This window comes from Embiotoca jacksoni, unplaced genomic scaffold (genome assembly GCF_022577435.1).
Source record: "Embiotoca jacksoni isolate LCO1_2020_lvr unplaced genomic scaffold, fEmbJac1.0.p SCAF_7, whole genome shotgun sequence".
Taxonomy (NCBI): Eukaryota; Metazoa; Chordata; class Actinopteri; family Embiotocidae; genus Embiotoca; species Embiotoca jacksoni.
Genome location: NW_027185425.1, coordinates 11,567,973 through 11,585,091, shown reverse-complemented (window position 1 = coordinate 11,585,091; position 17,119 = coordinate 11,567,973). Strand labels below are relative to the sequence as shown.

At 42.8% G+C, this 17,119-nt stretch overlaps 1 protein-coding gene across 1 annotated transcript in view; it reads left to right on the top strand.

Moving 5' to 3' along the window:
- Positions 1–17,119, top strand: part of LOC138214274 (electrogenic aspartate/glutamate antiporter SLC25A13, mitochondrial) — a 44,761-nt gene that overhangs the window by 15,440 nt on the left and 12,202 nt on the right. The window contains exons 6-13 of the mRNA XM_069175731.1: positions 215–361; positions 2,465–2,603; positions 6,302–6,395; positions 7,511–7,595; positions 9,901–9,985; positions 11,399–11,557; positions 13,362–13,414; positions 13,909–13,989. Of these exons, the coding sequence (XP_069031832.1) occupies positions 215–361; positions 2,465–2,603; positions 6,302–6,395; positions 7,511–7,595; positions 9,901–9,985; positions 11,399–11,557; positions 13,362–13,414; positions 13,909–13,989 (843 nt within the window). The remainder of the gene's footprint in view (positions 1–214; positions 362–2,464; positions 2,604–6,301; positions 6,396–7,510; positions 7,596–9,900; positions 9,986–11,398; positions 11,558–13,361; positions 13,415–13,908; positions 13,990–17,119) is intronic.

Below are 17,119 nucleotides of genomic sequence, written 5' to 3'. Positions count from 1 at the left end.
ACCGAGAGGGGGAGACGGCAGTGCGGGGGCCCATCAAAGCTACTGCTGTGTTTTTATGCATATGTGTTTATGCGTGTGAGTTTATGTGGATTTCTAATTTATGAAGGCAACTCAAAGAGGTGTATGACCCACATACGTGTACAATAATATGCATTTACTACATGAGCTAACACCTAGACTCGCCTCCTTTCTCCTCTGCTCTCCCCTCCAACAGGAGATGCAGCTGGAACATGCGCGACAGGCTTTTATCCAGCGGGACCAAGCCCACAGCGGCTCCATCTCAGCGCTGGACTTCAGGGACATCATGGTCACCATCCGGCCTCACATGCTCACACCCTTCGTAGAGGAATGCCTCGTGGCGGTGGGTTATTGTTGTTGTTTTTTTGTCTGGCTCAGTGGTTTTATCATCTATTTGTTTTACCGTCATCCACAACAGATCCAAAGAAGGGCTCGTCAGAAATAGTGAACAGATAGTTTTGCTGTCACCATGGAGCTGTGATACTTGGTCACGAGTTGTAAAAATAAAAAGTATAATAGTCGATCATTAGCAGCACCAAGGTGACAAATTTTGCTTTCCTAATACTCTGACAATTTAACATCTTAGCTAATGTGTGTGTTTTTTTTTTTTATGATAACAGTGATTGTATATCTCGATTATTCATATAAAGTATGTAAATATTTAGCTAAATCTTGATTTAGTCAAATGTAAGATGAGGCCGCCTTTGGAATTGCAGAAACAAACACAATATTGCATGAGGACCACCTCTACATATGTACTATATAAGTAATGCACTGAGTCAGCTACAAGTCTGTCAGCCTGTCATTACTGTATTCTCCATAAAGGAGGTGAAGTCAAGATTGTTTTCTTCTATCTCACTACTTATTTCTCATCCCCTCAACCATAAGCTGTGGCTTTCTCTTTTCCTCTAGATGTCTATCTCATTCTTGTTCTCCCTCTTTTCCTCTCATCTGTCCTCTGTCTTCTTCCCTCATTGCATTTGTTTCCCTCCCTCTTTCTCTCTCTCTCTCTCTCCCTCTCAACCGCCCCTCGTTCTCTCCCTCCCTCCCCCGTGTCTCTGTCTCTCTCCCAACATGTCATTAAATCTAACCTCTCTGGCAGTGTCAAAGCCGTGCAGGCCAGCTGAATGGGAAGATAGAGAGAGATAGATGGAGATGGAGACTGGAGCTTTACAGTCCATCATCTTTGCCTGTGTGTTTGTGTGCTCTATTTGTTTTGAACCATTTTTGGGTCTTGTCTTTTCTTTGTGCGTGTTAGTGTTTTCGTTGTGCGTGTGCACGTCTTGTGTCTCTGTCCATGTCTTACCCCATTTCATAAACACCTTGTAGACTCTGTCATTTTCTCCGCTGTGTTTACCTCACCGACCAGACATCTTGGTGTGCTGTTAGTAAACTCTCATGCTTGCGTGCTTGCGCACACTTGCACACTTGCACACTTGCACACACACACACACACACACACACACACACACACACACACACACACACACACACACACACACATATCGAAAACCTCAAGCACTGCAGACACATTAAAGTCGAGAGTATGGCCAAACACAAACAATGAAACAGCAACCTTTAATTCACTCACCAAACATGGTAAATGGTCAGCGCCACACTCTTATCACCAAAATATTGTTCTCCTCTCCCTTCGTGTGAAAAACTCTGTGTTGGATATCGTGGGAAGATCCATGTCTATAGGCTCACAGATATGAACAGATACAAAAGTGTCTCTCTGTTAGGGCAGTTTCATCCAAGCCAGAGCTTCCCTGCCTTGTTGCAATAACAGCAAGTATCATGCAAACCTCTCTGAATGTGTCTGTAAAGCAAACAGTGCCATCTAGTGAAAGGAAGCTCCACATTTTCTCCTGGCTCACCCCCCTTTAAGAACATGAAAACATTAAGGTACATCTGATACTCTGACCTAAACTACCCAAAACAGCCAACAGCATTTGTGAAACATACTTGAGTGTATATTTTTTTTTTCTATAGACGGAAAGCATTTAGAGCTGCTCCTCGAAGAGTTTGAGAGCCTCATTTGATAAAGATGGGATCGTGGTTCACATAAAAGAGTTTGTGGGCAGTCTGGAATGTCCTGGAGAGGCCAGCATCTATTTTTAATCTGTTACCTTTTTTCTATTTTCTGTTCTTTTACCACTTCCTCCACCTCATAAAGAAAGTTAATTAAACTCCCCGAGAGTGTTGTGGATCATGTGATGGAAAAAGCCATGGTTGGAACAGGTTTACTTCTCCCTGTGGAGAAATGGTAGCGAGGAACATTGCTGATTAACTGACGTTTGTCATGATTTCCTCCTGACGTGGGATATTTTTCTTTTTTTCCTTTATGTGTATTTACATAATGAGAATGTCTATATGAATGCCTGTGTTTAAGTTGATGTAGGTTATTCTGTTGACTGCCATGTTGCCCCTCTTCTTCCGTTCCCAGGTTGCAGGGGGCAGCACGTCTCATCAGGTCAGCTTCTCCTACTTCAACGGCTTCAACTCACTGCTCAACAACATGGAGCTTATTAGAAAGATCTACAGCACCCTGGCGGGCCACCGTCGAGATGTGGAAGTCACCAAAGGTACCCAGGGAGGGAAAAATAATATTAACCCTGGCAGCCAATAAGCAGATGTACATTAATGAGTTTGCTGTACAATAGGGCAAACAGCGTACAGAGCACACTCACAAAACAAATGTTAGGCATTCACTGTATGTGGTCACATGCACAAACTGATACAGTCTTGGCCTACAGACAGTAATGTGCTTTCCAGACAATGTATTTGCATCTGTGTGGGTTATAAGGGGCGAGTGGAAAATTGTTTTTGTTTGGTTTTCTTCCTTCCCGGTGGTATTTAAATGGGAGAGCTGGATCCAACACAGCACACGTACTGCATACCCACAATCCCTGAGGATGCCTGTCCTGTCTATTACACATCCTGGCACTGATCTGAGGACCACTTTATTTGCCTTGTTTCTGGTTGATAATGAAAGTTTTAATTATTCAAGAAACGGGTAAAAATCTTCAAAATGATGCCCCCACTTTTGAAATTACAATTTGTGGTCACACCCTTTAGATCAAATGCACTTTATGTTAGTATTATAGATCCTTTTCCTTAACTCTGCAGTCTAAACTACTATTGAGCAAAGATTCAAAGCTACTAAATAATTTAAAAAAATACTTATTTTAAGTATCTCTCTGTCTCCCATAGTTAGTTCCTTTAAATCCTTATCTCCCTCACTTGCTTGCTCCACTTGCTGTCTCTCATTCCTTTCCTCAATACTTGGCTGGGAGCCTAGATGGTTCTCTGTGTCTTTCTCTGTCTGGTTCTTTCTGACTCACTCTCCTTCTCTGTTTGCCTTTAAGAAACCGTTTTGACCTCTCCCCACATCGCTCCGGGCCACTAATGTAGCCTTATGATGCTATCGGAAAGCCTTATCAGGGGTGTGGACTATGCCCGACCCAAATCCAGAGCTCATACACTCTACCGGCTGCTCCCACCGTGGGTACACCAAGTTTGGGCTTGGCTCGACCCGTGGTGGTGGCCAGTAGCCAGCCAGACCTCCGCTGCCACCACCCATCCACTCTCCACTCCCTGAGTCATTAAGGCCTCCCCAGGGACTGCAAGTGCTCAGTTCCATGTACTACTGCTGGCTCACAAACACACAGTGTACACACATCTGCATGTGTCAAGTGCGTGTGCATTTTGCAACACACTCTTTTCTCACATACACACAAGCATTCAAATAGATTAACACTGCCAAGCATGCACACATGCGTAATAATCCTGATTGATTCCTTATGCGCAACAAGGCCACTGTTTTGCCTTGGAGACACCATTACAGTGCTTAACGCCTACACAGAATTGAGTGCACACACGTGTGTGAGTGTTTGTGTGCACACACACACAGCAGACCTTTATAAAATACACTTTTTATTGAGCCAGCAGTGTTCTACCACAAGACCGTGATTCTGTGAGCAGATTAAAATCAGGTGTGTGTTGAAGTATGTTCATATACGGAGCATCTTTTTTAGATACTGTCAGAACTGATCCAATTACAGCCGTCACCAACAATTGTTCTAAAATGTAAGTCGCAGTGATCATATTTTTGACAGCAGGGTTTCTTGCCCATTTAGGTTCTCCTGAGGATGAGACACACTGACCACTTGATGGAATTTGAAACGACTGAAATTTTGTGCAGATGTTTGCAGACATTTAGTGCCATTATGAGTTTGACATTAGTGCTTCTGAGTCAAATGTCTCAACCACTATTGGATTGATTCCGATGAATTCGAATACAAGCATAATACTACACATTAACACTATACATACCCCATGATTTTGCATCTTGATAACTAATATCTAGCTGTTTAAATGCCCTACATTGCAGCATATCAATCTGGAAATGATGGCATACATCGATTTCCTAAAAGATTTTTACATCCCATTTTTTTTATTGTTTCATTTCGAAAATTTGAGGCTGTCTTATACTATCAACTACTAGTGTGGCAATGGCAGTAATGTGTAACTGCTTATCATTTAAATAGAGTAATGTTCATATGACTTTACAAAGAAGCAGGTGATATAAAGGTTTAGTCAGGCTTGTATGTGCATAGATATGTATTTGTGTGTGTGTGTGTCTGTGTGTGGGGACTACAGGCTACAGGTAGACAAGTTATCAGCACTGTGATCTGTGATCTCCTCAGACAAAACCAGTCTGTGTCTTAGTGTGTGTGTGTGTGTGTGTGTGTGTGTGCGTGTGCGTGTGCGTGCGTGTGCCTGTGTGTGTGTGCGTGCGTGTGAGTTCATTCTTGTGTAAGTATGCTGGCCCAAATGCTTGTGAGCATTACCTGCATGTACCCATCAATGTGTGAGTGTGAGAGAGAGAGAGAGAGAGAGAGAGAGAGAGAGAGAGAGAGAGAGAGAGAGAGAGAGAGCATGCCTCAGGGGTAAGCTGAGCCTTGGCGGGGTGAATGGCTCCAGTGTAGGACGACTTTGTCACAACCCCAGCCTGCTGCTCTTTGAATAAAGCAGGTCAAACAATGCTGACTCCTCCACTGTAAACCAGCCTACAGTCAACCTGTTCATTTTTCACCCAACAATAGAGCCGGTCTTAAGTTACGAAACTCTAAAGCTGCCTCAAAGGACATAACTCTCCATGGCCATATTTTTTTAATTCTATTTTCTTCAGCATGCTTTGACACTTTTTACTTGTAAATTATAACCACTCAGAGGGAAATTGGTGTGAGTGACAGTAGTTGAAGAAAAAAAGTGTGTTCCTCTGCAGTAACCAGAACAGCGGGGACATAAAGCAATGCAACACTTTAGCAAGGCCCAGCTACCTGTCCACCTTGGAGAAGCAGTGCCCATGCTGTTCTGCTTGTGAAGAAGTGGGCCAGCTATTCATTATTGTCTTGAAACTGCTGCCACAAACTGCTGTGCCCGAGTTGCTCCAAGTCATCTCGTCCTTCTAGACCGGTCTCTACATTAAGTTAAAAGTTATCTCAGTGGGCTTTGGGATCTACCAATGCTGTTTCTTGTCTCCTATTCAGTTTATAATTTTCTGAACACAATTGTAAGTCATAGCCAAGGAGTTGAGAGTCTACTGTTTTTGTTTGCTGATGAAGTAGTTGTGTTGGTTCCATCAGGCATGATTTTAGATTTCAGCGTGCACCAGGGCGGGTAGCAGCTATCTGGTAAGATCATTGTCATCAGTTTCAACTTTTAGGCCCCCCAAAAAAGGCAATTGGCCTCCTTTGGGTTAAGAGAGAGTTGTCTGTGTGCAGAGTTGGAAAGGTGAATCATCTCTGGACTTGCTTACAAGTGAAGGTATAGTGAAGCAGGCAGATTCGCGTCCTGTCTCTTGTGATGTGGACTTAATGTTGTGGTCGTCCTATGTTGAGCTTTGAGTTGGTATCTCAGAAATTTAGAGGCAGCTCAGAGTTGATGTGCAGGTCCTCTGCATTAAAACCAGCCAGCTGAGATGGTTTGGGTTTCTGGTCATTATGCTCCCTGTGGAGGTTGTCAGAACAGACCAGAGGTATTATACAGTAAATATCCCACATTGCGTGGAGGATACCTCGGGATCCCCAAGGTTCAGCTGAGGAGACAAATTTGACCAAGTTTGCTGCTACTGTGACCTACAGGCAGAAAATATATTGCAATGGAAATATATCAGTGTTTAAATATGTAGGCATATCTGAAAATATTTGTTTGTATCTCATGATGTGGCGCTCATCATTATCATAACAACTAAATAAGAATCTCCCTTTCTTTGCAGAGGAGTTCATCGTGGCAGCTCAGAGGTTTGGCCAGGTGACACCCATGGAGGTCAACATCCTCTTCCAGCTGGCTGACCTGTCAGAGCCTCGTGGGTAAGACAGACATAAAGACATGCACACACACTATATACTGTTCATACACAAGCAACTGAGTTATTCAGCTAGAGGATCATGCAAGTTTTTATTTAATAGCTTGAATATGATTATGTGACCATATTTTGGACACCGCTATTGCTGGTTTTCTACATCTAATTCAGCGTATGTTTCACAAAAAAGAGGAAAATATTTCGTGAATTGTGACTGTGTTGCAGGTGTAGTAAGTAATAACGGCTCACAATTGCACTCATACTTTAGTAATTCAGTCTTTCCCAAGCTAGTCAGGGAGTTTGTGACGGGTCGATTATTCAAAACTTGCCCCCCAAAGTGCATCTTTAGCCCCGGGGTCCAAACCTCAGAGAGACAAGCACACTTTCTCAAACCTGCAATGGTTCAAAAGAATCAGACATGTATCAAGTACCAGAGAATCGTCTTTCAGTCCGAACCCAATCCAAACTCCCATTTATTTAAAAAAAAAAAAATTAAAAAAAGGGGGCAATTCCAGTCCCTGTAATCCGTGGTACAAAACAACTGTATATGTCTCACATTCCCCCACTTCCTTTGCGTCTGCCTCGCGGCCCAACCAGTGCGCTCATAATTTCTAACCCCGGCCCGAGACACCACCTGATTATTATTTCTGGGCAATGGGATACTTTAATAGCTCTCTCCACTCCCCTTGATTGGAGATGTGAGAGATAATAGCCCCAATATTCAGAAAAGGAGGGCGGTAGTGGTGGTGGTGGGGGGATTTGGCATTCCCAGTTTCCTGAGCCTGGGAATTCTGGAACCGTTAACGAGATGCAGTGGAAAGGCATCCAAAGATCGAATATCTTTGTTGTACTTGGATGAAGTGATAAATGAATATGAGTTGCCAGTCCCTTTAGATCAGTTGTCTAAGTCAGTCATTCCAAGCACAGGTCTGGATTTGTCAGTGCCAAAGTATTTTCACACAGAACGACTGCAAAGTATCCATAAACTCTTGAGTTACTCCTCACTGACAGAGAATTGAACCAGCAAAAGTCACAGACATCGTGATGCGTGGATAAAATATTATAAGCTTCTGAGAATTACTTAAAACTTCTCGCTCTCTCCTGTCTCTTTCACCTCACCAGTCGTGTTGGTTTAGTGGACATTGAGAAGATCGGCCCGCTGGAGGAAGGCGCCCTGCCCTACAACTTGGCTGAGGTCCAGAGAAAGGTACAGAATATGAAGACTTGTTGACGTGTTTGGTTTCGTCTTCCACACCGGCAGCTCGTTTCCTTCTCGATACATTCTCTTGGGCTGAAATGTCAACGTGCAGATGATTTAAGATTTATAATCAAGGATAATGATATCTCCTGTTCACATGTAATTAATCTCCCAAAACAAAACATAACTTTGATTTTTGATTTTGGCATTCAGTAGACAATTAATACACTGAGATACTGGTTCAAAGAAATACAGAAGACACAGATCCAAACGAGTTTAGTCCGGTATAAAGAGGAAAGTTTGCCCCCAGAATACCAGTCGGCCAGTTCTCATCAGCCCAGCTCGTTTTCAAGTTCACCAAATTGTGTTCAAGTAACTTCCCATCGTAGACTTGAACTTAGAAAGACTTTCTTGAGTGAAAACACCGCCGGATCTCTTCTTGGCATGTGGTTGGTGTCTTAAAAAAACATACTCGCAACTCAATGGAAATAAAGACAAGCCGAGCCATCCTCAAGGCCTAATGAAAGTCAAACATGCTTCAAGTTGCAAGTAATAGCTTGCTAACAAGAGCAATTTGTAACAAAGTAAAGTAAGACGGATGCACGTATGGACAGATGAGCAGATGAGTGTTTTCTTTCTCAGGCTGTTTGGTCAGAGCTGTGTTGCCTGGTGGGTTCCAGAGCTACAGTGAAGGATTGGCCAGGCCATGTTGGAGCAGGCTGGGGCCAAAGGGGAGAAAGCAAAGGGGCCCAGCACTACACAGACGCCAGTCCCACCACAATGAGCCACTTTAGGCCCTTGTGGTTTAGGCTCTGGGGCTGGCCGCCAGCTAGCTGGAGCTCTCGCCTCATCTTTTGCTACTTCTCTCCATTTCTATTTTTTTGATCTACTTCCCTCTCTCTTTCTTTTATACGTGGTTGTCAGTCTGCCTTTTCTCTCTTTATGTCCTGTTAACTTGTTCCCTCTTTCTCCCTCAAAAATCCCAGTGGTATTGCCAAATTTGATCCGTCCTCAGGCAGACAGGGATGAGGAGGATGAAGTGGGGGAGGTTATTTGGAGGGAGTGGGGGTTCGCTGTGACAGGTGGACCTGTTCTAGAGACCCCCACCCCACCCCCTTCCTCCCCTCCCCCACCCAGGCAACAGGTCCCTCAGGTGGATGGGAGTGTGGCTGTTATTGTTTGCATAGTGTGGTGAGGATGAGCACCACGTTACCTGAATACCCACTTTTATGTGGTTGGCTTTACATATGAGTACTGGAAATAAATAATAGTAAATCAAATGTGTAAAAAGACAGCGTTGATATATATGCTAAATCTTACACAATCAATACCTTGAATTAGAGGCAACCACTCACACATTTTCTGTTTAATGAACTTATAAATATTCATCAACTTTGGAAAAAAAAACTTGATGTATGACTCACAGAAATCAAACAGGGCAGGAAAACATTCAAGGATATAAATTGATAGTTTAACATTGTTTAATGTAACATTCTATTTTTGTTTAAAAATTTCAAAAATATATTCCACATTTCTAACCATAAACTCTAATCCAAAGTCAACACACATCTATTAAACTAGAAATGTAATTAGTTGAAGCTTCTAGGTTCAAAGTTCATCAGAGATGGGCTACCTATCAATCTAGTTGATTGGCAACAAATGAACTGTTTTGATCATTTATCATTGAAGTAATCTTCCAAGCCAAAATTCTAAACATGATCTTCTCATTTCTTGTGTTTCTGTATCACTGTAAATGAACTTTCTTTAAGTTTTTCACTGTTAGTTGGACAAAATAAACATTTTGAAGATGTCATTTTGATCTGGGGGAAATAATGGCCCCCACCATAGTTTAAACAATCAATCAGTTGATCAAAAAACTATTAAACACATGATTAGAATAAGTGTCTCAACTGCATACGAAACATTTCAATATTCTGCAACTTTACCTTTAATTCATACATCCCATCAATTAAAACATAATGTTATATTCTAGTAGCTTCACCTTTCCATTTCTTGTGAGTATTATTTTATTAATTGTGCATCATATTAGTGTACGTCATGAAATTAGGATCTGCTGTTAAACTCTAAACAGCAGGTGAGATAAGAAACGAGTTGGTTTGGTGGTCATGTAGTTTTCTGGGTGTTGGAATTAGGTGTGTTGAATGCAGTGTTTTATGAGAAACAGCGATGTCTGAAGCAGCAGTTTGTGAAGTTTCTCTTTAGCTGCTCTGTCTGACTGTCTTCATTCATTGTCTACTAATGTTAGTACTTCTGTACTAATGTCTGTATTGTCTCTCTTTGTGTATTCGGGCAGCAGTTGGGCGGTGACAGCTCCCGCCCCATCCTTGTCCAGGTGGCAGAGTCGGTCTACAGATTCACTCTTGGCTCCGTAGCAGGGGGTAAGAGTCACGCCCCATTGGCTCTCTGCATACCTTCACCCCCATCACCCCACCCTCCCATCCACCTACCTGCTTGCCTGCCTACCTGCGCCCCCCCCCCCCCCACTGTCCTCATAAGAAAAGGGTGAGAGAGAGAGAGGACAATGGCCCCTCTATTGCCCTCTCCCTTCCTTACAAGAGCAATGGTCACTCCCCTGCTTAAAGAGAAGCGTTCTCTTCTCTTTCTTGTTCTCTCTCTCTCTCTCTCTCTCTCTCTCTCTCTCTCTCTGTCTCGATCTCTCCCCCCTTTCCTCCCCCCCCATCCCTCAGTATCGCTCTGTGCTGTCTCATTCCGCTCTGTGTGCCATGGGAAAACCCTCCTGTGTGTTCCTTTGTACCTGTGTGAGTGATCAGAAGACAGACAATGAGGGTGGGGGTGAAGGGTGGTGCAGGGGCCTTGTGTTTGGCTCCAGACACCCCACTGTTTCTCTCCTCCTCCTCCTCCTCCATTCCTTCATTCCTCCCTTCTCCTCCTCCTCCTATCCCAAAGGAGACAGCTTAATAAGGAGGTACAGGTCTGCCATCCCTTCTTCTTTCTTGGTCTCTCTCTAATTAAGTCTGTCGCCTTGGGTCGCTTCTTTTTGTTTGTGTCCGCGTGACAGGTCGAAGACACTGCAACTCAAAACACTTAAACATCTTTCTTAACATTGCTTCCACAGATTTCCCCTCCTGGGCTTCCTCTTCCTCCTCTCAAAGTGTCAGGTCACCCAAATTACCAAAACATTTTTTTCTCACCTGTCTCTCTTGGTATTTTGCAATGCAGGTAGTTTCAGTATTTTTTCACTCCAAAATATTGAGAGTTAACGTGTGAATTTTGTTTGCACTTCTTTTTGTTTTGCATTGAATACATTTTCATAAGCTCTCTTAATGGCACAAATGTTTTGTGTATTTCGATACTACACCTGTTCATGAGATTTGATTGATGATTACCTTAAACAACGCTCCCAAACTGCTTTAAAAGACTACCCGTTCCCTTTATTTGTGGGTCATTTCAGTTTTGGCATCACGTTTAAACTCCATCATTAAGATCTAGACGTTACAATTCTTAAGTCAGTTTTATACTCCGTGTATACGAGTCTTACGACAGGCCTCTGATCATTCATGTATTCCGTACTAGAACATTTTATTTGCCACAACTTCTCGTAAATCACTTGTACTATGAAGATATTTGAAAGAGAACGTTGTCATCCATGTTTGCAGTACTTTTTTCGATAGCTGATGGAAAACACAAGGGAGATATACAGTACAGATGCTGGTTAAGGCATTGGGACGACAAAGATGGCATGATCAAGTGAAAAGCTTTAATATAATGAACCAAATATACCCTCATAACTAACTCGTATCTAAATAAACATGTTTTTTTATTCCCCGCAGCTGTCGGAGCCACAGCGGTGTACCCCATTGATTTGGTGAAGACACGCATGCAGAACCAGAGGAGCAGCAGCTCCCTGGTGGGAGAGCTCATGTACAAGAACAGCTTTGACTGCTTCAAGAAGGTGGTGCGCTACGAGGGCTTCTTCGGCCTTTACCGAGGTCAGTGTGCATTAACAGGGAATTTGAACCTGCGGTGTTTTTTAAGCGTAGTCGGAAAGAATACCTACATTTAATTATTTCTAATATGATATAGTTGCAAACTACATATTTGATGCTATCTTTGAGGACTCCACACAACATTTATCTTGCAATAATAGTGCAGCAGCTGGTGTAGTGTGGCATTTACTTGATAGGATGTATAACTGGTACTTTTCAGATCATTTTTCTCAGCAAGTAGAAAACAGTTTATGTAGGTTGAACATACAGCAGATGTCATTAAGTCAAAAGTAAAATAAATTGAATCCTTCCCCAAAATTGGATTGAAGAAAACAGCTTCCTGGAAAAACAACTCGCGAGCAGCGAAATCTTCAAAAAGAGGTTTTTAAGAAGAAAGAGCTGAGATGAGAGAGAAGAAAGAAGAATTGAGTGGTGGGGACAATAAAAGAGAAGGGAAGCGAGAGGAGACGAGAGGAGAAGAAAAGTGTAGGGTGGACAGGAGGGCGGTGTGGGTTCACCTCTCTGTTGACCGGTCTTCTTTGAAGTGATTACCGGCTGGCTGGGGACTTTCAGGGCAAGACAATGAACGTCACACGCGAGGCCACATACCTTTGGGCCTGTATCACGATGGAGTGATGTCGCCCTTCCAGACCTACACACTCATACAAACACATCACAGACACTGAGCAGACGCACAAGTATGTAGGCATTCAGTGGACTACTTGGGCATGCAGGTACGTACATACCAGGCCAAGACATCAGTAATGACTACCTGCCCGGTCCTCAGAAACTGCGGTTAGTGTGTCTGTATTGTTGAGGTCAGATTAAAGAAGGATTTAAAAGAGGTCCCTTGGAACGCCGGCGGGGCCTTTTTGAAATCCCACGATTTTGATTGACAGAACCGGGTTCCCGGGAGGAAACTTGAATGCTTGAATTTCTGTGGGAAACATAAAGGCTATCAAGAGTGAAGTGGCTTCGTAGACACAGAGACCGACGGGTCTGGCTCCAGGTAGATGGCCAGACAGGTATCCTGGCAGCACAGATGTAGTTATGTAATATAAGTGTATTCACTGTTAGAAAAATCTGCTGCAGGAAGAGTATAGAAATTAGCACAAAAAAAGATTTTTGTTGTGTGAGAAAAACAGGAGCATCTTTTCAGGGATAGTTTTATGTGGATGATTTTGCCAAATTACATTTCCTCCGTCCTTTTGTGTATCCACTCATGTTCTGTGTTAATAAAAGCATGTAAGTCTTTGGAAAAAACAAAATTTTGCCTGCTTTTTCATGAAGTCCAAGAAGGTCCTTTTGCCAGGTTCCAAATTGAGTATATGATTGTGTGCACGTGTGTGGCCTCACTACACTCAGACTGCTGCGGATTATTGACTGTGTTTGTTCCTTTGCCTTGGGGCTGGGTAGGGGGCCAAGTTTCATTGTGCTCTGTTGTGATTATTTTGTTTATTTTTATCCGACTCTGGGTTGTAATTGAGGTCTGCGTAAACTTTTGGTTGGTTTGTTTTATACTCTGCCCTTTTTTCCTATTCTGGGAAGCAGCTTTGCTCTCTTCATCCTCTCTTTACCCCTTCTTCCTCTCTCTCTCGTGTTGCTCCTCTGATGTCCCCGCACTCCACATCAATAGATTTCATTAGTGTCGGGGGGTATCTTGCACGGTCGGACGCATGCAGCGGGAAGCCACAGTTGATGTGGAGTGTGTGGAAGTGGTATATGTATATGTACAGTATTTGTGTGTAAGAGTAGGGGTACCACAGCACTCTTTTTTTCTAATCATCTTGTCGTTTCCTAATGATAGGTCTGGTACCACAGCTACTGGGTGTGGCGCCCGAGAAAGCCATAAAGCTCACAGTAAGTCAGTGTGTTAGGAAGCGTGCACGCACATTCCACCAGACGGAGATCCATGAGGTTCTTCCATCACTTTAATCTGGTGGACGGATTTTATAACATGCGATGCTTCACGCGTAACACATAAATCAATAAATAGTTACATTCATAACCTGCTTAACCTTCACATATTCCTGCATTTATTTTCCGTCAGCCAGACATCTGGATTAAAAGCATTCAGAGCATATAACCTTTGTGATACACGGTGGCGTGCAACATTAGCATTACTGTTGTCATGGCAACATACTGTATATCTGTATCTGCTGCTGTGTGTTCCTGTTATTGCCACAGATGTTACGTTACAATATTCTGTTGCGAATTTAATCAACAAACAAAACATTGTCAGTACAATAAAGTCACATTCAAATTTATTTGATAGATTTTTTTTTTGACACATTTAAACCCTTTATATTATGGTCCAATGTAGTAGCTTTAAAACATAACTTTCATGTTTACAGGTAAATGACTTTGTGCGAGGAAAGACCAGACAGAAAGACGGGACAGTCCCTCTGGCTTCTGAGATCATGGCTGGAGGATGTGTAAGTTTTACATTAACTGTTACATTCGTGTCATTTCTCAAAGATAATTTATTGTCTTGTTTGTAGGTAAAGTGGAGAGCAAGGTGAGTGGTAAGGACCTGGACACAATTTAGGTGTTACATTCAGGAGCTTTTTTATATTTTGTGGACTCAAGAGATCCGACAATTTAAACTTTCAGCCAAAACCTGATTTAAGAAACTATTATTAGCAGACCTCCTTAATGGTCAAACGCTATTTGGCCCTTTCCGTTTTATTCTTACTATCTTAAAATCCTTACTAACTCAACTCAAATTTAAACAGTTGAATCAAATAAGGTTGGTTAATATATTGTCAATAATAATAATAATGTGATAAAAATGTGTTCTATTATGATTACAATGTTGTGACATATTTATGTCCTGACTGACAAGCACGATTGTTAAAGAAGCAACCTCGATTTCAGTTTGTTTCTTTTTTTATGTAACTGTATAGATGAAATGTTTAGGCTACATGTACAAGAATGCAATATCGTTTTAAAACGCAAAGATGTTGCTACATTTATGCCTAGCGTTCACACTACTGCAGATTTTTCAAACCCTTAAAACAGAGAGTTTTTAAACACTGCTGCTCCTGTTTTGGTCTGAAAACGCTAGGATTTATATATTAGTCTGGACAGATATGAAAAATAAAGAGCATTCACTTACTGAATGGATCCTACAAGTCACAAGATAAGGTATTTATGCGCCTCATTGTGAGCCGTTGTTTTCCATGCACCATAAATCACTGTTTTGTTTTTACAAAGAAAAAGGAAGTGGAAATAGAAATGTATTGAAGAACAGGTATTAGATACTGTAGACTGCACTGTGTCACTATGGTGTCTGTTTCTATGTCAATTCTGATAACTGAAGAGAGTGTTGGGAATTGGTTTGATCAGCCAACGGTTTAATTACATCTAACAATCACACGTATTCACTGAAATAGAAGTTCCTCAGAACTTCACTAAGTTCTCTAACGAATATATTTCAGTGTACAGATCCTCTGTCCCCTTTTTCATCATCCAGGCTCTTCAAGGTGCACTGTGTTAAAATGATGCTGTACAGTACACTGGCCATGTGTACAGTATTCGGGCAGCATGCATCTCTTAACTATGTTGACCTGTCTTCTGAGTGCTGCCCCTACGACAGTCGAGCAGACAGACACGGACTTGTTTGCAGTCCAGCAGTCGCTGTTTGTTGATGGAACCTGTACAGATCACACATAAAAGAGCAAACACGCACACTGTACATGCTCGCAGAACTGTGTGTGTGTGTGTGTGTGTGTGTGTGTGTGTGTGTGTGTGTGTGTGGTGTGTGTGTGTGTGTGTGTGTTTAACAAACCGAAGAGCGCACAGGTGCACACACACACACACACACACACACACACACACACACACACACACACACACACACACACACACACACACACACACACACACACACACACACAACACACAACACACACAAACAGAGACCGAGATTGACAGCGGCTGCTACCCGAGCCCCCTCCCCACCATTCTGTTACCTGCTCCCCTCCCATCATAGGTTTTGATCACTGAGCTGTCACAGTCTACCCCCAACGCATGTATGTACACACACACACTCACACACAGTGAGTACTCCAAGGCTGGCAGCCTGAGCCCAAGCAAATGAAAGAAGGTCTTTCACTGAACCCTCTTTTGATGCTGATCACTAAAGCAAAGTATTTCAGGATACACAAGTCATTATGGGTTTAGCTCCACTCAGGCACATTCAATTGACCTTATTAGTTCTGGGAATATGTTTGAGAAATGTTCTGGCACAGTACATTTGCTGTAACTTAAAGTTTGGACAGAGACAGAAATGGAAAAAGTACACCAACTGCAGGAAAGTAAATATAGTCAAGAAATGTTCTGCACTGTCCTGGGTGTGAAAAATACTGGTTGCCTTTTCTTTCTTTTTTTTTTTTTTATACAACCCATATGGATTCAAAAGCAGAACCATAACAGACGCAGAGAGAGAGAGGACAGAGGATAAATGTAGAGGAGAGGAGTGTGGACGGATGGATTTTTCCTCTTTTCCTCCGTGAGCCGTCATGACAGCTCCTTTCATCCTGGCTGAGGCCCCGGTGTTAGTGCTGGCACTGCACTCTGCCTGCCACTTTATCTTACACACGCACACGCGCACGCGCACGCACACGCACACACGCACGCACACACGCACGCACACACACACACACACACACACACACACACACACACACACACACACACGTCAAACCCTCCTGAACCCTGTTTTAGCGAGGCTCCAGCCACAGCACATGAAATCTGTTTATATCATTTGGTAGCTGTGAAAGTGTTGGTTTGGACCACAGTGTCAGCCTCAGATCCACAGTCTATAAAGAAAAAGAACGGCGGAAAAAGGAACAGAAAGAGAGAACAATGTTTTATGTTCACTGTCTGTGAGGTAGACTTTTCTAAAAGTAATGTCCTTCTGTAGGTGCTGTTTTACGTCTGCCCTTCTGGTCTTTTATATCTCTCCTTAATATGCTCTTCACCTCACCTACGCCTTCCTCTCCTCCTCCCTCCTCTTTCCCTCTCCAAACCTGTGGCTCAGCACTGTTAAGCTCCAGTGTGGGTTGCCAGTTTCTAATGATTATTTGGTAAGAATGGCATGCTCCGTTTACTGAGCTGGCGGGATGCTTATCTGGCAGTTACTGGCCTGCATTTTGGGACTTAAGTTACACAAAATACTTACTGGGTCATTGCTGAGAGGAGGAGTGAGGTAGTCAGAGTACAGTAACACTTTGTTCAGAGTCATTGTAAATGTATTACATTTTGGTTGTTAATGAGTTTCTTATTTAGGCCCGATGTGAATTATGAACACACTATCGGTGAATCTAACACACCCAGCCACAAATGAAAGTGTGCGTATTATTTGTGGATGGTGGTTAATGTGTTTAGCTCGTGCTAATCTCCTGTAAGTGAGTGGTTGGCGTTGGTGCATTTGTGTGGGAGGGGGAACTTCAAACTTTACTTAGCTCTGTTTTGCAGCACACATAGCCAGGAACTGCGATGCGTGCACAAGGTGCTGACGTCCCAGGTTTCCAAGGATCACCTTGCCTTGTAATTACCTGG